At 38.0% G+C, this 26360-nt stretch overlaps 1 protein-coding gene across 1 annotated transcript in view; it reads left to right on the top strand.

Moving 5' to 3' along the window:
- The window catches only part of LOC112032466 (protein CHROMATIN REMODELING 20), a 59008-nt gene that overhangs the window by 13364 nt on the left and 19284 nt on the right, over positions 1 to 26360 (top strand). Inside the window, 14 exon segments of the mRNA XM_065761120.1 lie at positions 223 to 336; positions 1612 to 1695; positions 1868 to 2467; positions 4279 to 4586; positions 5693 to 5783; positions 5864 to 6079; positions 6755 to 6874; positions 7524 to 7690; positions 9080 to 9221; positions 9985 to 10012; positions 10015 to 10133; positions 10419 to 10474; positions 10562 to 10865; positions 20590 to 20728. Coding sequence (XP_065617192.1) covers positions 223 to 336; positions 1612 to 1695; positions 1868 to 2467; positions 4279 to 4586; positions 5693 to 5783; positions 5864 to 6079; positions 6755 to 6874; positions 7524 to 7690; positions 9080 to 9221; positions 9985 to 10012; positions 10015 to 10133; positions 10419 to 10474; positions 10562 to 10865; positions 20590 to 20728 — 2488 coding nt within the window.

Below are 26360 nucleotides of genomic sequence, written 5' to 3'. Positions count from 1 at the left end.
ATTTTCTTATGACTGTCTTAAACTTATGATGTTTTTGTTGATGATTAGGATGGATGATTTTGTGTGACCTTATAATTGTGTTTCATTTGCGTTATCTTTATTGGCATGATATATCAGTTTAATTTATAGCATTCACTTGTTTCTAAAAGTAGATGTGATCTAAGCTTGTCTTGTATTTTAACTCAGTTGCCCTTTTAATGAGTTTATAAAATCTTTTGTCAGGTGGAGGAGATTGATGACATTGATGGAAGTTTTAATGACCCATTTGTTGCAGCTGCTATTGCAAATGAAAAGGAACTAGATCTTTCTGAAGAACAAAAGAAAAATTTTAGAAAGGTCTGTCAGCACAGTTCTGCTCTTTAGTATAGTGTTGTCTCTTTTCCTTCCCTACCAGCCTTCTTTGTATGATTTATAAATCACCAAATTTGTACAAGATTTGTCTGTTTAATGAAAAAAGGGATTTTAAGGGAATGATGAACAAAAAAGGGAGAAGCCCTGTTTCACCTTCTCTAGGAGCCTTTTATGGCTGCACAAATAAATTATTTTGTGATTGATATGTCTTCTCATTCAGATTTCATTTTTAAACCAAAGATCTAGAACAAAAGGGAAAGATAGGCAATAACTTTCTTATTGTAGTCAATTTAAAACAGCTTATCATGCAATTGGTGTTCATTGTTAAATTATTCTATGAGTTGTGTTGGAGGCCACAACCATTTGGTAGATTTTGAATGCTTTTGCCTTACTTAAACAAGTTCTTGAATTTAAAAAAAGAAAAAGAAATTATACCTATATTGTGAAGCTTTATCAACGTTTTCAGACAGTTTGATATATTTACTTTTTTCTAATCACAAATATCATTCTGGATTTGTTGAAGAATACCTGGTTGTGCACTAGTGATTTATCAAAGTACCTTATACAGTGAAGGGACAAATCCAAACTTTAATGTAGACTAGCTTTGGCCTATGACATGTATGACGACAATCTCATTACTTTACATCTATTGAGTTTTATGCGCACATGCTTTGCAGATGCCTATCTTTAGTTTTACCTTTTGTTTTTGGGATATTATTTTGTGCAAGACTTAGGTATAGTATCTTAGGTGCTGTACATTAGGTTTTCCAATTAATACAAACACCTGGTTGGATTGACCAATGAAGCAAAAACTGTGTTATCATTTCCAAGGACAATTAAATTCAATGCAACTATGTGTTTGAATTTAATTGGGGAACCTAGTATACAGCACCTAAGGCTCTGTATTTAAGTTCTATCCTAATATTTTTGTCCTCACTCTTGTTTTAAGGCAGCATTTTATCATTTGAGTTTTCTTTCATGTTTTTTGATTGGACTCAAATATTATTACTGGGATGAGATAAATTTTTGGGGCTATTCCTCTAGGTGGATGCTTTTTTATTTTAGTATCTCTGTGAATTATCTTGGGTGTTTTGCACTTGAATATGTTTTCAGTTTTGCATGTTCACTTGTACAAATAGCAAAGATTCATAAAAAGTCCTTGGTGCAAAATAGAATGAACCTATTGGTGTTTTTAACTTCTGTATTGATATCTGTTTAGACTAAGTTTAAGTAAAGGTCTATATCTGTGTAAATTGACAGGTTAAAGAAGAAGATGATGCAAATGTAGATCTGAAACTGCAAATTCATCTCAAACGGAGGAGACATAGGCAGAGACGTAAACAGGTTTCCTTATTTTTTTGTGTGTGTGTGTGTTTTTTTTCCTTTTGGTTTTTGTGCTATTTTCTTGTGTTGGTCTAGAATCTTTAGCAGGCTTTTCTTCACTTATTGTTGATGCTTGAATTGATCTAATCTTGTTCCACAAGTTTGAAATCCTTATCTTTTGTTTTTGATTCAGGAGGTCAGTCAGAAATTTGTTTCCGCAGTTGATCAGGTCATAGAAAGCAATTTAGATAAGTCCTCGTCGTGGGTTGACAATTCTAATCCTGTTTCAAATGAGAAAAATTGTGAAGATGGGAATGGTCTTCCTAATAATCACAATGAGGTTGCATGCCAGAATGTCCAGACGGACATGCTTGATGCTTCTGAAACTTGTAATGATCTTGACAATAAAGGGCTGATGAATAATGCTCCTTCATTGTCTGAGCCTGCTTTGCCTGATCATACTGGACCTAGAGGCTCCAAGCGTCCAAATGAGATTGAGGAGCTAAAAGTTGATAACAAGAAGAGTCGGACTGTTATCATTGATAGTGATGATGAAACTCATTCTGTGAAGGAAAATTCACATCCTAATGCCACTAACTTGGACCCTGATTCTAATTCCAAAGAAAATATTGGCGAGCCTGGTGCTGATTCTATTCCATTGCAGAGTCAGAATGAGAAGTTTGACTGTACTGCTTGTAGTAAGCTTGCTGTTGAAGTGCACCAACATCCACTTCTGAAAGTAATTATTTGCCGGGATTGCAAAAGCTTAATGGAATATAAGATGCAGATGAAGGTATGGGCTTAAGTAACTGTTGTTGGGAACATTAGATATACGTTTCCAGAAAAAAAAAAAAAAAAATATATATATACACATATATAGATTTTGGTAAAAAAATGTTATTATTTTTGATCCAGTGATTTTTGTTGTAAAAACATTACTCTCTGACCTTGTCTAGTGATTCTCTCTCTCTCTCTCTCTCTCTCTATTATTGAATTTTAATTTTGGTAGGAATGATGTTTAGAGTTTCTGTCTTACTGTGTACTTTGCATAAAATAAAAAGCTCAATATTCGGGAAGTGCCAATTAGCTTTAGCTGAATGGTACTTCCATAAGAATGGGTAGCAGATGAAGTTTTGGATTCAATACTCACTGTTTGCGTGCGTAACTCACCAGTTAAAAAAAGTGTCATCCAGAAAGTGTTGAAACTTGCTAGATACCGAAGCCTTCACAGAATTATTATTATTATTTATTTATTTTGATGATGTAGGAGAAATTCACAGAATTATTATAGTTTTTGTTACTGCTTCTTTTCTTGTGCTGATGGCAAGCAAGATTAAGGTTCTAAAGATTGGTGTGATACACTAAAGACTAGATGACTTGAGATTTCCATGCTGTGATCATGCGAGATGGACCTTATAAGTAGACATCAAATTTCTCAAAAGTCTTGTTGAAATTTGAAAAGATAAATTTGTCACAACTTATGAAAAATCCCCAAAAATTAGGAGAAATAGAGTAGTATTGTTTAAACATTTTATACTAATCGTTAGAGAGATCATTTGAACTTGGGGGTTGGGAGAGAACTGTAGTAGGCTTAATTTGAGTAAATAAGTGTTTTTTCAAGGCCTCATAGTAGACTTAGATGTTTGTGTGTACATATATATGTATATATATATATGCGTGCAACTAAGGTAACATTTGTCTGAAAGGTATCTTAGTAACTTTATTCCTTTACTTTTTCCACAAATCTCCTTTGAAATTGCCTCACTCTCTTGTCAAATTAGGATGTCAAAACGGGATTTCAACTAGATAACACTTGGTTAAAGCTTTCCCGCACTCTGCTAGTCTCATTCCCATGTTTTCTGACCATTACTAATCAATGGTGTTTTTGTTGGCTGGGGTCGGACTTGTTGGACAACACATGGCTTTGCAAACCTATTCAGGACTTTTCTTTCATCTGGCCAAAAAGGATACATATATTCTGATCTTTGGCTGAATTAGAAACTGAAGATCAGTAAAGTGTGAATCTAATTACTTGGGTTCAAAAAATTCATGAAGGAGATAACTGTATTCCCATAAATCACTTAGATGTGAAATTCAGAGAGCCCCTTCTCTTTAAATAATTCGTACTTATAAAATCCAAAATCATGGTGTTGTTGCTGGCCTGGTCCAACATGTTGTGGGAAATACCAAATATTGGCCAGAGGTTGTGGGGCATCATTCTCACCCAGCAAGAATGAGGGTATGGCTATTAGTAAATGTTGTTAGTCATGATGCTGTTAAATGTGGTAAATGGTGTTCTGAGTTTGTGGTAAATGTTGTTGGTCATGATGCTGGAGCTTATCTATTTGGGAGAATGGTTGCAAGTTGGTATAGTGGAGATAATTGTGAGTTGAGGTGAGATTGTTGCCACCAGCTTCCAAGACTACACAATGGCCAGCCACATAGCTTCATTGGATCTAGTGGTGTCATTGTTTAGTCAGGTGGAAGAGATGGCTTGATATAATTTTAAATTGATTTAATGAGTTTTGAATGTCACAATGCAATCGATAGGTGTTCTTTAGTGTTTTATGTTGGATTTTGTACTGAATTAATTATTTGTGGCAGGATTCTGATTGTGCTGAGTGTTACTGTGGATGGTGCGGAGGAGGCAGTGATTTAGTAAGTTGCAAAAAATGCAGGACATTGTTCTGCACCACTTGTATAAAGAGGAACATTGGTGCGGAATGCTTGTCTGAGATACAGACATTGGGCTGGAAGTGTTGTTGCTGCCGTCCAAGTCTACTGCAGAGATTATCATTACAGTTAGAGAAAGCCATGGGATCTGGAATTTTGATAGTTTCTAGCTCTGATAGTGATTCTGATAATTCTGATTCAGACTCAGATTCAGATTCAGATGTGAATGTTGCATACAGGTAAATTAATTTCCAAAACGGATAATTTATTATTATTATTCTTTTCTGCAGAGATTTGTTTATTTATTTATGTGTATTAGATTTATGAAGAAGCACCCAAGGGACACAACCCTTGCACACTAGGATTATTTTAAAGGACACCCCAGTAAAAATGAAAGAAAAAGACAAGATACAGGCCAAATCCTAATATTAAGAGCATAATCTAACAAGGAATCTGAAGAGCCAAAAAAATAATCTATCCTTTATGTTATATAAGCCAAGAAGTGGACCTCATTGAAGTATATTTTTGCAAAGACTTGGAGACATGAATATTGTTTTCTTATTCATTTAATGACTTAAGCTTTGTGTGCAATGTTAGCAGAGTTTGTTGTAATGAATGTTGTGAATTTTTTGTTTAACAAAATGGATTTTTTATTCACTTACATCATATGAGTTTTTTTTATTAGAAATTGAATCACACACATAGTAGGTTTTGAACCTGTGACCTCACTAATCACTTTTTATTCCATGGAAGAGGTGATATTCGATTTAAAGTTCGTCTGTTAATTTCTGTGAATTATTTTCCTTACAATTTTATATGATTTGAATTTAGATTCAACATATAAAAGCATGCGGTTAAACCAAATTCCAAAGGATTAAACCTATTTTGCATGTCAAGTTGAGTTTAGTTTTTTTTTTTTTTTTTTTTTTTTTTTTTTGGATTGTTGTGATGCAGGGATTCTAAGGAGGCTGCTGTTTAGGCTTAGAATTGATTAAGGGAAATGAGTGTTGCTTAGAACAAGGAACAAGTTGTGACAAAACCTTCTTAAGAGAAATCCATCTCTTGAAATAGCACCATGCTAATCTATGTAATTGCATTCAAAACTGATCACAAAGTGACTACAATCTGGTACTTAGACTAGATGTTTGGCATTGGCAGCCTTCTTGATGCTTGACAAGTATACTTGAAAGGCCCTGCATCATATTTCTTGTGAGCTATGCAGTTCAGCCATTGTGACTTGGAAGATATATTTCAATTTTGATCTATGAACTTTTTGTCCTCTCCTAAACATGTTAGGAGGTTTGTTTCTTGTGCTTGTTATCAATTTTCTCTGCTTTTGTATCAGCTCTAAGAGAAGGAACAAAAAGAAAATTCGAAGGATCCTTGATGATGCTGAATTAGGAGAAGAGACTAGAAGAAAAATTGCAATCGAAAAGGTACCCATTTTTTGGTTTATACGTGCAGTCGTATCTTTTTCTGGGTACCAAATTATATATTGTTTTTTGAATTCTTGTAGGAACGCCAAGAACGTCTGAAGTCTTGGCAAGTACAGTTTTCGGCCAAGTCTAAGGTAATGAGCTCTGCGGGCTCTAATGGGAATTTATCTGAAGGTGCTAGTGTTGAAGTGCTTGGTGATGCTTCAACTGGTTATGTAGTGAATGTTGTAAGGGAGAAAGGGGAAGAAGCTGTCAGGATTCCTCCAAGCATCTCGGCTAAATTGAAGGCCCATCAGGTTTCCTCCCTTTTTCTTTCACATTTTTGTTTTCCACATGGATTGGTTTTGGAGTTATTTCATCTTGGCTGAATCTTTCATTCTTTGGCTTGAATTTCTATCAACCTTCCATGTCTAATATCTGACTTATGTTTGCATTGCATGATTTTTGTATACCTGATCCTGCCTAAAAGTATAATGTGGTTCACTACTAGATTTTATATATTCCGGTGATTATACAATGTAACATAAATGAGGTTGGCATTTTTTTTGTCTGAACAAATTTAAGGAAAGTGAATTCTGGGGAAAGTCCTGTTTAAAACGTTTTATAATGGCCTAGGTGTGCTGGAACTGTTCTTTTGGCCTATATTGCATGCTATCTGTCTGACTGCTGATTCTATGTTTTCGCACACCAACTGGACTTTTGGCATTATTTTTGCTGGTTTGAGTTTTTGAATTGGCTTGCATGAGTTCTAGTCAGGGATGAACCCCCCCCCCCCCCCCCCGGGGTACAAGCCCCACTGAAGGGCATGGGATTTCATGTGTGGAAAATTCTTGAATATTGTCTTTTTTATTTTTTGGGTTAAACATATTGATTACTGCTCTACAACTGTCTTTGATGATTATATGCTGATATTTTTGGAGTTATGTTTGACACAATTTGCTAAAATCTTGTTACATTATCTGTTATTGCAGGTTACGGGGATAAGATTTATGTGGGAAAATATCATACAGTCTATCAGAAAAGTGAAGTCTGGGGATAAAGGTCTTGGTTGCATTTTAGCTCATACCATGGGCCTTGGTAAAACTTTTCAGGTATACATGGTGTGTCTGTTTTGCTCATGCATACATGTGTTTTGAGATATAATTGTACCTATTGGAAGAATGTATGAGTGTTCGCTTGGGATGAAGACCTTTGAGTGCATAGTGAAAGTGTGATTTGATTCCATTGGAGTAAAAAAGAGCTTAGGAGGGAGTGTCTATGATATATATAGAAGTGATACACTCGTTACTTATATATATATAAAAATGATAGAAGTGATGCACTCATGTTGACGAGGACATTTAGTCAATTACTTGGAATAAATTCTTGGGATTAGCTCACATGTCCTTGCTGAGGTCTGCTGTTAAATTGCATGATCTGTTTGATTCTGGTTTAGTGGCTTATTCTTCTGTAAATCTCAGAAATGTTATATTTTTAAATGGGTAAATTAAATGCAAATCATAGCCTCACCTTCCACCCTCTGTGTATGAGGGATGAGATGCCATTTGGCCAAGAGACCATTAGCGACTTAGTAATTTGCATTTTTTTGAACATATATGTTTTTTGATTAGTTTGTTTTGAACATATCAAACTCTGTCTTGTTTAACTACTTGCTCTAGTGCTATATGTATTTACTCTTGCTAGTTTTCCTTGATTGTGTTCTAATGGAAATAGTTTCTGTTTGCCTTATTTTATATTCAGGTGATAACTTTCTTGTATACTGCTATGAGAAGTATCGACTTGGGATTAAAAACTGCACTCATTGTTCTTCCGGTGAATGTGCTACATAATTGGCGGCAGGAGTTTATGAAGTGGAGGCCTTCAGAGTTAAAGCCACTTCGTGTCTTCATGCTGGAAGATGTATCAAGGTCTAAAATTCTTACTTAGTATACATATACGTGCATGCATATACACATATTCATGGATGCATATCTCGAATCTTAGACATAGACCATTCCCATCAGGTTCGGTTAACTATTGACTGTTAACTATCCCTAAACAATGTTATATTTTAAAACTTGGTAAAAATAAAAAATAAAGTTGACAGACCATGATGACAGCAATCTGAAAGTTCAAGGGATTGTTTTGAAATTTGAGGGTTCAAAACAGTAGCAATTCAAAAGTTCAGAGGGTTAATTTTGAAGTTTTGAAACTAGAGGGACAAAAATGACAGCAAAACTAAAGTTAAGAGGGGCTCAGATATATTTTAGCGGAATGTTTTGATATAATGGAATAGATATCTCATGTACACAAGAAGCTACTAAAGAATATTGTATAAAAGAAGCACAAATGGAAGGAGAAGAAATCAACAAAATCTACAACAGAAACTTCAGTTATGCCAAAGGTGTGGGTTCACTCAAACAATGGTCTTAAATATGCTGATATCAGCTCAATTACAGAGCCCTCCACTCAATTTAAATTGCAACTATTCATCTCGCTCCATATGGTCCACACCAGTCAGAGAGGGGCCTAGTTCCAAACGAGAGAACTATATTTGTCAAAACAACACTTCAATTGACGAGTAGATTGATCGCCCTCTAAGGAATTAACTAAAATGAAACATCTTTTAATTAGATTGTACCTTGTCAAAATTTTCCCCATAGCTTTTGTCCATGCTGAGCAAGGGACTTTCCTTGAAACTTTAGTGCACCAAATGCTCTTCCAAGGAAATTGCCTATCACTTGGACCTAGTAGAATTTGATCAAAGAACTAACTCCAAAATTTCCTGCTTTTAGGCCTCTGCCGCAAACAATCTGCGTCTATACTACTTGCAGTTGGCATAATAGAGTTTACATTATTAAAAGAAAAAGGAAAAAAAGAATCAAGACAGCTTTAAAATTGGAGAACTGAGAAGTGACCGTGACATGCTCAAATGCTTTTAGATAGTGCCATTGAATGGTACCTGTAATTTAATGGAAGCATAAACTGTGCATTTGGATTGGGATAATACAGATTTGTGAAAACTGATTATTTTGCTTTTTGTAGCAATTGGACTGTTGTAAACTAATAGGAGAATTAAGTTTCCTCTGACCCTTTAACTAATAATGATTTGGTTGTTTCTTTCAAAAGCATGGGAAAGATGAATAGCTTTTCCCCCTTTATCTTTTTGTGTCCTTGTATGGGTTTAATAGAATCACTATGATATTTTATAGTAAAATATTAAAATAGAAGATATAAACTTTTTTCATTTTATGAAGTTATTGTGTACTCCTTTGGTCATCTTTGCAACTTAGTGACTTCATAATGTGTTTTGACAGGGAAAGAAGAGCTGAATTGTTTGCCAAGTGGAGGGCTAAGGGTGGTGTCTTCTTGATTGGGTATACAGCTTTTCGGAACTTATCCCTTGGAAAGAATGTAAAGGATCGGCACATGGCTAGAGAAATTTGTTATGCATTGCAGGTGACCATTATTACCAAAAAGTCCCTTTTTTAAATGATCGACATTGTGCCTTTGGCTTGTTCAATCACTCTATCCTAAGTGCTAAATTAATGTTGTATGACATTTAAGCTTAATAGCATGAGACGTGGTTCAATTCATGATACTTTGCATTAATATCTGTGGCCATCATTTTGCATGTGGTTTTTAGTTATTTTGTACTTTTTCTGTTGAGAGACAACAGTATTACTGCATTTTTTTAGTGCTTGGCCAATTACATACAGGTTCTATGTTTCTTGATCTACTTTCTTAATGCATCTCTATTAATAGAAACCTGCATGTTATCTGAAATCTGATCTGTGGTATTCCTTGTATGTTTGACAACAAAGATTAATCATATTTGCATGTCTTGTTTATTTTAGTTTAGTCACTTTGATAATTTTAGAAACAAATTATATTTCATCTCTATTGCATCTGTAAATTGATCTAGTCTATAAACAATCTCCAAATGTCTTATAAAACATTGCATGTTTGCTTGAGCACTGTAATTTGAAAGATTGATTGTACTGCTCCTCAAGTACACACAGGTGTTTCCTTTTTTATCAATAAAATTTTCGTTACTTATCAAAAGTGTTTGCCTAGATTTACAATAAAGAACTTTATCTCTATTTCCATTCTTTCTTTAGCAATTCAGTACAGCTGCTGCTTATGATCCTGTCAAATCTTGTTCCCACAGCTTCCTTTATTCATTGCATTCATGTGACAAAATTTACTTTTCACTCAATAGGATGGACCTGATATACTTGTTTGTGATGAGGCCATATGATTAAGAATACAAGGGCTGACACAACCCAAGCCTTGAAACAAGTGAAATGCCAGCGAAGAATTGCATTAACTGGATCACCTCTTCAGAACAATCTCATGGAATATTATTGTGTAAGCTTACACAAAAGCTTTTAAAAAAAAAAAAAAAAATTAATATTTATATAATATTTGTATTTAGAGGTTGGGCCTAGTGGGATGGCAAGTGCCTTCCATTCAAAGTGGCATGTTGTGGGTTTGAATCCTAGAGTTGGCTTCTCCAAAATAAGTGGGGGTAAAGTTGCCTACTATTAACTTCTTTCAGAGCTTTCAAAAGTGGGAGCTTTGAGCACTAGGTACAACCTTATATAACATGTTATATTTCACCATTTCAATGTTGTTGAATTTCATTTGTAACAGATGGTTGATTTTGTAAGAGAGGGTTTTCTTGGAAGCAGCCATGAGTTTAGGAACCGGCAAGACTTCTTCACCTCCATTACTTTGCTTGATGTCCTATTTTACTTATTACCATGTTTCTTAGTTAAGCTTTTCCTTATGTGCAGCTTCCAAAATCCTATTGAGAATGGTCAGCATACTAATTCAACTCTTGATGATGTGAAAATTATGAACCAAAGGTCTCATATCCTCTATGAACAGTTGAAAGGATTTGTCCAGAGGATGGACATGAATGTGGTGAAGAATGACTTGCCGCCCAAAACTGTCTTTGTGATTGCTGTAAAACTTTCTCCCTTGCAAAGGAAATTATACAAGAGATTTCTTGATGTGCATGGATTCACTAAGGACAAGGTTTCCAATGAAAAGATTATAAAGAGAAGTTTTTTTGCTGGGTACCAGGCGTTGGCTCAGGTATGTATCTTGTTTGCGTGCTTTTCAAGATTTGAGAGTAGCAGTATTACACTTAAGACACATTTTATGCATATGGTCACATTGCTATGATCCTAGGTAGAGGCTAGTTGACCCTGTGACCTTGCTTTGCCCAAACGAGTACCAAGTAAGCTAATGAGTATCTTGTGGCCACACATGCTCACATGACAATGATAATGTTTATGCAAGTATTGACGGAAGAATAACACTATGCAGAAGCAAAATAATATAGTTAGTTGGCACAGCACACTGATTTAGGTGGGAATGGCTACTAATGTATGAATATAATTTAGAGAATTACGTTGGTGAGAGTTGGGAGGGAAAGCTTTACCAAGGGACACTCCCCTCAAGGAGCATTCTGAAGAATTTAGGTGCAAAATGGCTGCTTCTGGTATTAATAAGAGTTACAATAGTGAGAGTGGAGGAAAAGCTTCACGGAGAGACTGTTCTATACTTGCATGTTAGCCCAACATTTTGCTGTCTAGGCACTCCCCACTAGAAAGCAATTTTGGGCCAAAAGCACTTGGCAACAGGAAACATTAGTTTGTGCGAGTGGGACATAAAGCCCTTTTTGACTTAAATCTTTTTCTTTTTGGATAGGTAATAAAAATATCATTTTAAAATAGAAACGGATTTACCCTTTTCGACTTAAATCATAGTTGTCTCAAGTGACTGAACTTTACAAAGTTCTACCTGTAAATTCTATCTGTGGTCTTGAGTCCCCTTAACGTGGGCTTAAGACCTATTGTGTAGTGTGCCCATAGAGTCTATTAGTCTATGTAGTTATGGAAATGCCACTAAGGCTTCCACTATCAAGACTAAGTACGAGAATGTTACAAAAGCTTGGAACTAGGAGTAGAAGCAAGAAGTCATGGGCATGTACATAAGCTATGAACAGATAAAATAAGATAGAATAGTGGATAAGAATACATTTGGTTCTATTTAACGATTTTTGAGCAGAATAGGTACTTCATGAAGTCGGTCTTCATGGGTAAGAAAGTGGGACAATGGCTGATGAAGAGTTTAGAACAGTTAGTCGTTGGGAGCAGTCCGAAGTACTTTTATTTGTTCAGGGAAGGTGATTCAGCCTACACCCTCCAACGGAGCTCCAATTCTTTTGGCTTGTTCCTACTCTTGACTGAACTTAAAGTTGGCGGGTCTAGGAGGTCCATCATCATTCCAGTGGGCAGAGCAAAGAATGGATGGAGGGTTTTTGGGTTAGAGTTAAGGAAGTTGCTGAAACCTGAAAACTATGTGAATGGTGGGAATGGGCAGTCGATTTTTGTGGCTTAGCCTCATAAGGATAACTCTAGGATTCAACCTTTTAAATCCTTTGCCGATATGGTGCGTGGGCATGAGGTGCAGGTCAGGGGCAGAAGCCAGTCAGCGAACTTACCAGGTCCGGCGACTCCAGGAGGTAGAGTTGTGGGTTCTCAGTGCAGAACAGAGGAGCTTAACTTTGGAGAGAAAAATCCGGTAGGATATAAAAGGAGATCTCCATTGAATTTCAAATCAAATTGGACTGAACATGTTTATGGAAATAAACGGGAATTGGGGAACTTTGACTGGGCAGGAAAAAGCTTGACTGTCCATATGATCCTGGAAACACCTCATACATTTATTACATAGAATCTTAACTTATCAAAAAGGAAAAAGCTTGACTGTAGAAGTGAATGGGGAAGGAAAAAGGAGGGTGGTGTGGAATAAAGGTGGACTGAGGAGTTACCTATGGGTAATAAGGGATCAGAGGGAGCACGTGCCTAGTGGTTCACGGGTTCACAATCTCCCTATGGTGGGCTCAAAGCTAGATGGTACTCTAGTGAGCCTTCCAGTGTTCTCTGGTCCAGAGCCCACCGGCCCACTGAGGTTGGAAGTGGGTGAAAGCCCAACTGGGGGGGACTCGAAACTTTTAAGGCAGGAAGCCCACGCACCAGTGATGTCCAAAGCATCTCACGTTACGTCGGAGGCTTTGGACATCACAAGGGATGATGTCGATCTTGCCGTGGAGCCATCGGCGCCACTGGTGAAGGCCGGCATAGGGCGACATGAAGCTTCGTGACGGCGGCGAGCTCAGCGACCCAAACAGAGATGAGTTGTGGGCCGACGAAGGCATCGGTGAAGGTAGGTGGTCCTTTTTCCAATGGGTTTCACGCTGGGGCTTCATCGGCGACACGGGATAGGGCCGATATAGCTCCTTTCCACACCACGAGGACTGATTTGGTGTCTTTATCTCCAACCGAGCCTCTGGGTTGCCTTGCGAAGACTTCGGTAGAGGCTGAGAGTCTTTTTTTTTTGGTGCGCTTTGCTTCGATGAGCCTTTGTCCACACTGGGTAAGGCAGAAACAGAGGGTGACAGGGCATTAGTAGGTCTTGAGTTATCAAATTACATTCTGAGTCCACTGAGAGTTAGGATTGAGGAAGGGGGTGTTCCGGGTGGAGATGAAGGCGATTGGGTTGAGGGTGCAAGTGATTTTTAGGGGATAGACACCTCTTTTCAGGCTAACCAGTCGGTGTTGGCATTGACTGAGTCGAAACAGCTTATGCAGTTGAGGCCTTGGGTGATGTGGAGAGTTCTTCCCCCTTGGTGTCTATTAATCCCCTGGGGGTGGTTGTGACGGCTGATTTGAATTGTAATACTAAGGTGAGCAGGTTGGATAACACTTTGAAGGTGTCTAATTGGGTGAAATATAGACTCCCTGGTTTGAGTAAGATGATGGGGCTTTCTTTGGGTCAACCAAGAAGAGGTGTATAATGCTTTCACAAAGACTTGAGACAGAGATTGAGGCAGTCAGGCTTGCGCATAGGAAAGATGTTGCCCACCAAAAAGTTGTCTCTAAGGATAAAGGGAAGAGGGAGTTGAGGAATTTGATTTCCTCGGTTAATTATGATGGGAGATAGTTTTCTTTTCTTTGGCTGCTTGACTGAGGTTGTAGTAGGGAGTTTATAGTTTCAATGAAGTTAAGAATAGTGTCATGAAACGTTCAAGGTTTGTGAAAATGTTTGGTTGTTAGAAATTTACTACGGGAATGGAATTGTTATGTAGTTTGCCTTCAAGAAACTAAGCTTGCAGGCATGGATAGACAGTTGATTTGCAGCTTGTGGAGTTGTCCCTATGTAGACTGGGTAGCATTGGATGCGGATCAGACAACTGGTGGGGTTTTGATGATGTGGGATAGGAGGGTTTTAAAAAAACTGGAAGTAATGGTGGCTTATTTTTCTGTATCAGTTCGGTGGCAGGGTTGGGGGGATGGTTTTATTTGGGCTTGTTCTGGGGTTTATGGCCTGAATGATAATAACTTGAGGGGGTAGTTGTGGGATGAGCTGATTGGAATTCAGCAACTTTGGGAAGTTCCATGGTGTTACATAGGGGATTTCAACATTGTTCGCTTCCCTAGTGAATGGTTGGGGGGATCTCGTCTTACCTCGGCTATGGAGAATTTTTCTGAGTTCATTGAGGAGCTTAGGGTCCGTTTGGTTCGCGTAAAATAATTTTCGAAAAATAGCCTACTTTCCGAAAATGCTATTTTCGGAAAAGGAAAATATTTTTAGGTGTTTGGTTGTATTATAAAAATTGTTGTAAAAAATATTTTCACGTGTTTGGTTCTATTCTGAAAATGCTATTTTCCAAAAAAAATTTCACATTTTCTCAGCTATTTTCTCAGCATCTAAACAAATTTTATTACAAAAAATTTCAAAATCACAGCAAACTCCAGGGCGACTCGAAGATGATTGACGACGATCGCTGGTGCGACGTGTGAAGACAATCGACGGTGCGACTCGATGGGTTCTGGGTTTTGGGTTCGTTGGTGCGAAGGCGATGGGTTTTGGGTTCGTGGCGAGATCGACGATCAACGATAGGTTCTGGGTTCGTGGCGAGATCACGCGGCAGAGATCGGGGTTCGCCGTTCGTGGCGAGATCGCGCGGTGCTGGGTTCTTGGGTTCTTCCTCTCGACGTGGTCTTGGCGAGCTCTGGTCTCTTCTTTCTTGGATGGTCTCGGCGTGGTCTTCTTTCTTTGAAGTTTCTCTGGCTCTCTCTCTTTTGTGCGTTTTTGTGCGAGACCCGAAAATGGTTTGAAGTGAAAATGAGAGCGTAAAACCATTTCCGAGTCAAAGGAGTAAATTTGGTCAAACTGAAGCATATTTTCCGAAAATTAAAATTTTCTTTGGCTTCCAAACACTGAGGTCAGGTGGTATATGATTTCCTGAAATCATTTACCCCCAAAACAAACGGACTCTTAGCTTGATAGATTTGCCATTGGAAGGAGGGAGTTATACTTGGTCGAATGGCTCTGATTAGCCTTCGATGTCTAGGATAGATAGGGTTTTGGTTTCTCATGATTGGGAGGATCACTATCCGGATGTGACCCAACGGGTTTTAACTTGTCCTATTTCAGACCACTTTCCCATTTTAGTGGGGGTAGGAGGGATATTAAGGGGGAAAAGCCCTTTTAGGTTTGAGAACATGTGGTTAAAGTTGGATGGGTTCAAAGATAGGGTTCTTTCTTGGTGGAATCAATATTCTTTCTTAGGTACCCCAAGTTTTGTACTTGCCAAGAAGTTGAAGGCATTGAAGGAAGATATTATTCAGTGGAACTGGAATGAGTTTGGAAATGTCGTGCGTCAGAAAAAAGAACTATCAGGCTTTGAAATTATTGGATGTTAAGGAAGGGGAGCTCGGCCTTTCTAAAGTAGAGTTAGGTGAGAGGGCTGTGTTGAGGTCTCAAATATAGAACCTTCTCTCTTTGGAAGAAGTCTCGTGGAGACAGAAGTCGAGGATGCTTTGCATTAAGGAAGGAGACAACAATACCAAATTTTTCCACAAGATGACCAATTCTTAGAGAAGGCATAATCATATTAGTATGTTGGAGGTGGATGGGATTATCTATGAAGACGAATCCGAGATGGCCGACCAAGCTGTATAGTTTTATAAAAAATTGTACAAGGAGACTGAGGAGTGGAGGCCTTGTGTGGAAGGTTTAGAGTTTGATCAAATAGAGGGGTTGGAGAGGGACTGGCTTGAACGGAGGTTTGAACGGGAGGAGGTTCTTCGAGTTGTCAAAGAGATGGAAGGAGATAAAGCACCAGGTCTTAATGGATTCTCTTTGGCTTTTTATCACCATTGTTGGGAAGTTGTGGAAAGAGATGTCTTAGCTGTATTTGAAGAGCTTTATCAACACAGTAAGTTTGAAAAATCTCTTAATGCAACTTTCATAGTCTTAATCCTTAAGAAGAATGGTGCTTCGAATATTCAAGATTTTAGACCTATTAGTTTGGTGGGGAGTGCTTACAAGATTTTGGCTAAGGTGTTGGCAAACCGCCTGAAAGAGGTATTGGATCAGCTGATATCGGATTCTTAGAAAAATTTTGTGGGTGGTAGACAGATACTTGATTCAGTTCTCATTGCTAATGAGTGTGTTGATAGTAGGGTGAAGAGTAAGATTTCAGGGGTTATTTGTAAATTAGATATTGAAATAGCTTATGATTATGTGAACTGGGAGGCTCTTCTTGATTTGTTGAAGAGAATGGGTTTTGGGGTGAGGTGATGTAGGTGGATCCGCACTCGTTTTTCTACCGCCCAATTCTCTGTCTTGTTTAATGGGTCTCCAGCTGATTTCTTTGGGAGCTCGATGGGATTGAGACAAGGGGACCCGCTATCTCCTATGTTTTTTCTGGTTATGATGGAGGTCTTAAGTAAGATGATGAAAAGAGTTGAAGGGGCGGGTTTGTTTCGAGGCTTTAGGGTTGATGGTAGACGGGGTGGAGGGGTATGTGTCTTGCATCTTTTGTTCACGGATGATACGATTCTGTTTTGCGACGCTGATGAGGAGTAGATTCTACATGTTAGAATGCTTCTTCTCTGTTTCCAGGCAGTGACAAGTTTGAAGGTTAATGTACTGAAGAGTGAGATGGTTCCCATTGGGGAGGTTCCTAATGTCTATGTCCTGGTAGAGATTTTGGGATGTCGGATTGGGTCTTTGCCTATGACCTATCTTGGTATGCCTTTGGGGGCATCCCACAAGTCCCCTACTGTTTGGAATCCTATCTTGGAGAAAATTGAGTGTAAGTTGGCCAGTTGGAGGAAGATGTATTTGTTAAAAGGTGGAAGACTAATGTTGCTTAAAAGCACATTATCTAGTTTCCCCACTTATTATTTGTTCCTTTTCACCATCCCTACGCATGTGGCCAATAAAATTGAGAGGTTGTAAAGGGATTTCTTGTGGGGGGGACTTCAAGTTACACTTGGTGGGATGGGACAAGGTGTGTGCACCTTTGCAAAATGGTGGGTTAGGAGTAAGGGTTGTAGCTCTCAAGTTTGGGGAAGAACGGGGGGGATGGACTTCCAAGCTAGGTAGAGGGGTACATGAGTGTGGCTTGTGGAGAAGTATCCGCATGGGATGGGGGGATTTTAGCAAGAATATTCGCTTTGATGTAGGGTTGGGGGATAGAGTGAAGCTTTGGACTGATCAATGGTGTGGGGATTCTGCACTTCAATTGACTTTTCCGAGTGTGTATGGGATTGCCTTCAATAAAGGGGCATCGGTGGCCTCTTCTCTTGAACGGTTGGGGATTGAGGCGCAGAGAAGCTGGGATGTTCATTTTACTTGAAGACCAAATGATTGGGAAATGGGTGGGGTGGATGATTTTCTCCGTTCCTTGGGCTCAAATCTACCTCCCACTGAAAACGGAGATCATATACGATGGAAGTTGACAAGGAATGGGGACTTTGATATTCGATCGTTCTACAATAAGGTAAAAAGCCCCTTGCCCATTATTTTCCCTTGGAAAGGTGTTTGGAAGGTTAAGGATCCTCGGCGTGTTTCCTTCTTTGTCTGGACTACCGTATGGGATAGGATCCTTACAGGTGATAATTTGAGGGGTAGGTGGGATTTTGTCGACTGGTGTATCATGCGCCGCAGTAATGGGGAGACAGTGGATCATTTGTTACTACATTGTGGAAAGGCTTATCGGTTGTGGAGTTTGGTGTTTAGATCTTTTGGGTTTTCTTGGGTCTTGCCAATATCAGTTGTGGATACTATATTCGGTTGGTGGAATTGGCTTGGAAAGCATTTGTCTAGTATTTGGAATTTAGCTCCATTATGCTTGATGTGGTGTCTTTGGAGGGAGTGAAATTGGAGGACGTTTGAGGACATGGATAGTTCAGATGACCAGTTTTTAGCCTCTTTCAGTGGCATTTTGTTTGACTGGTCTAGGGTTTGGAGATCATCTCTAATGATTCTCTCCCTATGTTCCTTAGTTCTCTCTTGTGTACTTAGTTTATTTTCCTTTCTTTCCCTTTTACACTCTTTCTTCTCCCTTTGTATTTTTCTCTCTACCTTATGTTTTTCTGCATAAGGTGGTGTTCTTGAATATAAATCTTTATTACCTATCAGAAAAAATTAATCGATGAGGATCCATACATGAACCCAATTTATTTAGGATTAAGGCTTGGTGAGTTGAGTTGTCACTAATCAAAAATCAGAAAAAAGAGTTGTCATTGATTTTACCACTGCTTTCATCTAAATTCTTCATTGACCCTCTTTATAAATTGTAAATGATTATCAATTTTCATTAAATAATTGATAGACCTTTTTAAAAAATAAATAATGGATATCTTCTATTGATAAAAGATGATTTGGAATTTTTTTAGGATATTTGCTATAGTATTTATGCCTTTTGCACATTGACACACGCATGTATCTAGATGTTGGACATCGAAGAATATGTTATTAATGCTCTATCCATCTATTTTAATAGCAAACTTATTAGTGTTCAACTAATAACAAATGCATTTTAGATTTTTTTTTGGTATTCTATCTAAGGGAGTGAATATTGTACCGGAAGTCGTTTCAGTTTAGTAATTGTGAATGAAATATTTTGAATCGGATACTACCGGTATATCTTTTATAAATATACCACTATATATATATTTATAAAATACAAATGGTCCAACTCATCATAATTTCTAGCCTAATATAATGGCCCAATTGGGCTAGTTCACAACACATCTAATATAATGGCCCTGTCTTGAGCCATATAAGAAGTGGGAACAAAAAATTAAATTAAATTAAATTAAAAGAAAACACATTGGAAGAAGAGAAAAGAAGAAAACTCTTCAGTCTTCACACGTGAACCTTTGTCATTTTTGAATTAACAAAAATAAACAAAAGAGAAGTTTAAACTTACAAGTTACAAGACCCATTTTGACTGAAAAAACATAAAGCAAGATCAAAGTTACAAGACTCTGCTTGGTGAGCGGAGAAAGCTAAGAACGATGTTAGCAGAGAAGATTGAATATTTTCCGGTGTGAAGTTGCTGGCATGAGGGCTCAAAGAGATGTGAAAATGACTCCAATAGTTGCCGGCATGATGCTGAAAGAGAGATTGAGATTTGAGAGGGAGGTTTGAGAAGTTGAGACAGAATTGAGGCAAACCATTGTGGACGCAAAAGATAAGCTGGTACTGGCCAAGAATGCTTTTTTTGCCCAGAATGGCCGTTAAAGGCCAAAATGGCCGGAACAGACCGGAATGGACCGCTATTAGAACTTGTTCGTTTCAATGGTGTACCTGTACCGGCTTTGTAGCCAGTACAACAAATACTGTCCATACCAGCTGGTATGGTACATTGTTGACCACCTTGATTCTATCTAGAGATCATTCAGGAGAATTCATGAATTATATAGATAATCATTTTTTTTTTTTTAATAAATAGTATAGACTTTTGGGATGCAAGAAACTGTATTTTTGGAGAAACTGTAATTATCCAAAGGCGGAAGGTTACATCTTTTTAAGGTGGAGACTGAACAATTAGGGAAAGTTTGATGCCTGATCTTATTATGAAGCATTGCAACGGGCAAGTTGTCTGCTGTTTGCTTGAGTATTTGTTGTAGTCGGGTCCCAAAAAAGGTGACATTCTTTGTTTGGGCAGCAACTTTTGCGAAAATTTTGGAGCACGAAAATTTTATTGGGAGAGGCATATTATTGGTAGGCAGTTGTTCCTAGACTGAATCATTTGTTAGTGCAGTGCACATTAGCTCGGGAGAAGTGTTCATTTGTATTTTCATTATTTGGTGTGTTGGGTGATGCCAAAGGGAGTTGTCAAGGTATTATTTGATTGGGACAATTGGTTTGGCAAGCATGGTTGGTCCTTTGTTGGGAATGTGGTTCTCTTATGTTTAATGTAAGTATTATGGAGGGAGAGGAACAATTGCACATTCAATGGCATGGAGATCTCGGTTTTTGAGCTGAACACTGCTTCTAGGGACTTTGTTTGAATGGTCGTACTTTTGGGTGTAATAATATGAATTCAATTTCTGACTTCATAAATTTTTGATTGCTAATCTTGTTCATTGGAAGTCTTTAGGAAAACTTCGTGTATGTATCCTGTTACATGATTTTTTTTTTGTCAATGCAAATTTTTACTTATCTAGAAAAATGATACAATGTTTAGTCAATATCTTGTTCACATCTGCGAATCTATGTTACTAGTAAAATTTTTTTAAAGCATTTCTTACATTTAGATACTATTAATGGTTGTTGAAACTGTATAATCATTTGGCTTGCTGCCAAATCGATTGACATTTACTGAGTTAAAATGACTGCCCTTTTAGGAATAGGTCCTTGCGCACTTAAATCTTACTTTTTAAATTGATCTTGCTACTTTGTTTATGTAAATTGTTTAATTGAAATGATTTATTGTCTGTAGTAGATATGGAACCATCCTGGGATCTTACAATTGACCAAAGAAGATAAAGACTACGTAAGAAGGACTGAAGATGCTGTAGAGAATTTTCTTGTGGATGACAGTTCTAGTGATGAAAACATAGATTATAATATGGATATTGGAGGTATTTTTTCCTCTCCTTTTGATTCCTATACTTCACAAGATTCGTCCATGGGTACCTCTGTATTGGATATGCTAGATATTGGCCTACTATCTCATGTCCTTCCTGTAAATGTAGTAAATTGTTATTTGTTATTCCTGAACTTGTATTTTGGTTGATCTTGATAACCCTGTTGCAGTATATGGAGATTAGGCGGTACATGCTATATCTGTAAATCCTACAACTTGCTTTTCATGTTTTATTTTGTCTCAACTAAAGGAAAATGTATTCAATTCCTTGATGACACTCCTCTTGTAGAAATGTAGACATATTGGTAAAAAATGCATTTAATTGCTTGGTAGCCATCCCACCATTCTCCTTTTGAACTCATTGAATGTACTTTAGAGATTGTTTTACCTTTTTCTTGGATATGATGGTTTTTAGCAAGCTGAGGGTTTTGTTGATAGAGTTTAGCAATGGTGGATTAGTTACAGTTTTACGGGCTCTCCAAGTTTTATATTGGCATAAAAGTTGAAGGCTTTGAAAGCAGATTTAAAAAAAGTGGAACAGGGAGGTGTTTGGTGATTTGGCTTTCAGAAAGAAGAATATGCTGACTGAGCTTATGAGTTTAGATGCTAGAGAGGAGTTGGTGGGTCTATTGAATGAGGATTAGATTTGTCGCATTCAGCTCAAAAGGGACATTGATCATTTGGCTTCTCTTGAGGAAATTTCCTGAAGACAAAAGTCTCGTGCTTTGTTTGTGAAGGAGGGAGATAATAATACTCGTTTCTTTCATAGATTAGCAAATTTTCATAGAAATGCTAATCTGATTAAGAGGATAGAGGTGGAGGGTGTTCTTTTTGAGGATGAGGCTGATGTGCGCTCTCAGTTAGTTCTCTTCTACCAACGGTTGTATGAGGAAACTAAGGTGAGGCGTCCTACTATGGATGGGTTAGATTTTGCATGCATTAGAGGAGTTCTCGAAGGAGAAAGTCATCCAGGTTTTAAGGGAGATGGAGGGTGATAAAGCCCCTGGTCCTGAAGGTTTCACCATGGCTTTTTTTCACAAATGTTGGAGTGTTGTGGAAAATGATGTTATGGATTTCTTTGATTACTTTCATCAGTACTCTATGTTTGAACGGTCTATGAATGCTTTGTTTCTCACTTTAATTCCCAAGAAGTGTAATGCTGTTAACATTAAGGACTTTCGCCCCATTAGTTTGGTGGGTAGTGTGTGCAAGTTGCTATCCAAGTTGTTGGCTAATAGGTTGGGGGCGGTTTTGGATAATCTTATCTCTGAGTCTCAAAATTCGTTTGTTGGGGTAGGCAAATTCTGGATTCAGTGCTTATTGCAAATGAATGTCCGGATAGTAGGTTGAAGAGCAGATTACCGGGTGTGGTTTGCAAGCTTGATATTGAAAAAGCTTATGACCATGTGAACTGGGAGGCCTTGTTTTATTTGTTGGGCCGGATGGGTTTTGGGTTGAAATGGAGGGGGTGGATTAAGGCTTGTGTTACTTCTGTCCCTTTTTTAGTCCTGGTAAATGGTTCCCCTGAAGGTTTTTTTGGTTGTTCTTGTGGATTGAGACAAGGGGATCCGTTATCCCCGCTTCTGTTTCTTTTGATTATGGAGGTTCTGAGTAGACTATTGAAGAAGGCAGAGGAGTGTAATCTTATTTGGGGCTTTCATGTGGGCTCTGTGAACTTTGTTGGTGTGCGTATCTCCCATTTGTTATTTGTTGATGACACTATTTTATTTTGTGATGCCTCTAGGGAATAGCTAATGTTCATAAGGTTGGTTTTGTCTTGTTTTCAGGCCTTTACAGGTTTGAAGGTCAATGTTGGGAAAAGTGAGATTGTCCTTGTTGGGGAGATGAATAATCTAGATGCATTGGCTAATATTTTTCAATGTAGAGTGGGCAGTTTGCCTATTAAATATTTGGGGATGTTGTTGGGGACTTCTTTTAAGACAGCTTCGATTTGGAATCCTATTTTGGAGAAAATAGAGAGGAAGTTATCTGGGTGGAAGCGTCTCTATTTATCTAAGGGTGGTAGGCTCATGTTACTTAAGAGTACTCTCTCAAGCCTCCCAACATACTATTTATCTCTTTTTAATATTCCTAAAGCTGTGGCTGCTAGATTGGAAAGTATTCAGAGGAATTTTATTTGGGGGTCTTTTGAGGGGAGTTTCAAATATCCTTTGGTAGCTTGGGAAAATGTGTGTTTACTCGTCGAGATGGGTGGCTTGGGGTTAAGAACTGTGGTGTCTTTTAATCAAGTTTTATTAGGGAAATGGTTGTAGAGATATGGTCATGAAGTTTCCCAGCTTTGGCGGCGAGTTATCTCCACAAAATATGGTGAGGGTCAAGGGGGGTGGTGTACTAAAGTGTGTAGGAGGACCCATGGGTGTGGATTATGGAGAAGCATTTATGGAGATTGGGAGAGCTTCTCTAAGCATCTGTCTTTTGTAGTGGGTGAAGGTACTCGTATCCGCTTTTGGCATGGTAGGTGAATTGGTGATAATACTCTTAAAGATCTCTATTTTGAGCTTTATGTGTGTTCAGCAGTCAAGGATGCTTGTATCTCTGAGTTTTTGTGGATTCCAGAAGGGGGTATTGTTAGAGTATGGATTTAAGGTTTTATAGAGCATTTGAAGATTGGGAGCTAGCTGCATCTTATTCTTTATTCTAGCTTATCCAAACTCGTATTCCTCGGGGTGATAGGAGTGATACTTTTGGTTGGCGGCTAAAAGGTGATGGTAAGTTTGACATCCGATCTTATTACCATGTGATTCGAGTGCTTCGAATTCTTTGTTTCGTTGGAAGGGTGTTTGGAAACCAAAGATTCCTAGGCGAGTGGCGTTCTTTTTGTGGACAGCTGCACATGGTCGAATCCTCACTTTGGATAATCTAATGCTTAGGGGTTGCCCGTTGGCTACTTGATGTTGTGTGTTGTGATGGAGAGTGGGTTGACCACCTTCTTCTTCATTGTCCTGTTACTCATTCCCTATGGACTTTTATGCTTCAGGCTTTTGGTATTCATTGGGTTATGCCAGGTTCAGTGGCCAGTTTGTTATCTTGTTGGCATTAGTGGCTTGGGAAACATAATTCGAACATTTGGAATTTGGTTCTAGGGTGCTTGATGTGGATTGTGTGGTTGGAACAAAATCGTCGTTCCTTTGAGGATAATGAGAAGACGTTAGATGAGTTAAAAGTTTTATGCCAACGTAGTCTTTTGGAGTGGTATTGTTGTTGGGGTTTTACTGATTGTTTTTCTCTCTCTGAGTTTATGTTTTCCCTTAGCTTAGTTTCCTAATTACTTCTTGTTGTGTTGTTTGTTCTATTTTTTTCTTCTTGTTCATTATCATGAACAACTTGTATTTTTCATTTTTTTTCTCATTAATAATAGTTTTTTGATTACCTATCAAAATTAAAAATAAAATAAAAGGATATGACTTAGGAGTCAGCACCTAGGCTTTACTTGAAGTCAGCACCAAGTGGGAAAACCACTAGGAGTCAGCACCTATGGGAGACTTGGAGTCAGTACCAAATCAAAGAGAGACCAAACGGCCATTTTTTCGTTCATCAAAATATCAACTATCTCTCAAGGAATACAATAGGTTGCTTATAAAAGATTGCTAAACCCTAGTTCTAATTGGGTAGGAAACCCTAATTGCCTTATTAAATAAATAACCTTGCTTCTAAATCAAAATACTAATAGCCCAATAAACTAATAGGATCTAAAACATAAAAATATAATTGGCTTGCAAACATAAATAATAATAAATAATAATCTTCTTGTGTCTCCTGCATCATTCTCCTTTGGTTGGAGAAAACTTGACCTTGAGTTCTAAAACGTTGAAGGATTAGGATGTTGACAAGTAACACTTGCTTCAAGTCTGGAATCACCTTAGAGAGCATAGAGAAAAGAAAAATCTTAAATTCCATCATGGCAAACTCTTTTGAAATAACAAAATCAATGTGTGGAATCAACATAATCTTATCTTGAACCATTGGAAGTACTATGTTATCCACTTTCTCCATTTTAGCAAACTGTTTGTCTTCATGCACCATGGAAGTTTGATCAAAAGCAGATTCATTGGCTTCCAATATCATATCATGTGCACCCTTTAACATAATACTCTCCTTAGAAACCATCTCTTCACCTTGCTGCTCTTCAATAGATTCATTTCCTTGCACGCATGTTAAAGCAACACTTGTCGAGGCATGTACGTCTATGTCAACATTAGGCTTTGGTGTTGCTTGAGGATTCTCCACAACCAAGATATCATCATCAATGTTTTCTCCTATGGGGTAGCAATAAGTTCATTGTGATAAATTATCCTTGGTTTCCCAATTGAATAGGTTTGAGTCTTCATTTGCTTCATTTGAGCAATCCTGTCTTGAACATCTTTCATGAGTTTTACAGATAATTCCTTGATAGATTGTTCAAAAGTGCGCTGAGGACATGAACTGGGATGAGGATTTATCGTATTTGCTTCAACTTGAAAAGTACTATGCTGAGATTGGGGTAGATACTTAGCTCGAAAGTATGGTGACAAATACTCATCACAAAGCTTTTCTTTCATATCTTCTCACATACTAATGATAGGTTCATACTTTAGATAGCGGAAATATTCAAGATTCTCCCAAAACATTTGTGCTCCACCTTTTAACTTCAACTTTGCATACCTAACTTTTTTGTTATCTGCAAAATTTGCTTGCTTAAAGAATTGCTTCATCCCTTTCATCCAGTTGACAAAATCCCATGGATTAGTTTTACAACCATCAAAATAAGGTGCTTCTGATATTACCATGATTCTCTAAAATAGTTGGAAGTTGGAACAAGAACCTGGGTTGTGATGTTCTCTGGACAGATCGTTGGGAAGCCTATTATCTCAAATAGTTGCTGGGATTGGGCTGGTTGGCAGGTTTGGATTTCATGGGCTGGGTCTTGTATTTTTTTTTTAATAAAGAAAACCAATGTTGTAAAATGTGGGCTTTGGGCTTGTTAACAAATGGGCCAGATTAGTTAATGGTCTGGGTTATAAAAGTGGGTCGGGTTAGCTTGATGGTTTAAAAAATAAAGAGAATGGGTTTAGACAAAGCTAGTGGGTTACCTCATGACATCTGAATGATGGAGACTGATTAGATTGCGGCTTCGTGACACTGGGCAAAACTGAAATCATGGCGGTGCAGAAAAAAGGTGATGGTGAGGACAACCAGTTGAAGCGGCGGCTCATGGAGGTGGCGGTGGTGGCATGCGTAGCAACTGTCGTGAAAGGATTCGACCCGATCTGAACGTGGTGGTTTGTTGGTGGTAGTGTGGCATGATTGCAGCAATGGGCTCTTATTTCTCTTCTCTCTGTCTTTGTGGTTGCATGGGATTTGGAGACTTGATTGTGGGATTTTGGATTGGAGTCTTTGATTGGCATGAATATCTAGTCTTCTGATGGGTAGCACAATTATAGGACAACTTTTTGGTACTAAGTTGAAAAATGACAAAGACAACTTCTAGTGGTGAAAAACACGGCAGTGATGGGAATATTTTGTTTTTTTTTTTTTTTTTTTTGGGGGGGTGTGTGTGTGGTTTTTTCTGATTCTTTCCTATGGTGATACTTCAACAGATCGGTTTTTGCTTTGATACCAAAACTAAC

The sequence above is a fragment of the Quercus suber genome, unplaced genomic scaffold, assembly GCF_002906115.3.
Source record: "Quercus suber isolate HL8 unplaced genomic scaffold, Cork oak 2.0 scaffold_396, whole genome shotgun sequence".
Lineage (NCBI taxonomy): Eukaryota > Viridiplantae > Streptophyta > Magnoliopsida > Fagales > Fagaceae > Quercus > Quercus suber.
The sequence above is the reverse complement of the archived record's forward strand: the minus strand, read 5'-3'. Positions and strand labels throughout refer to the sequence as shown.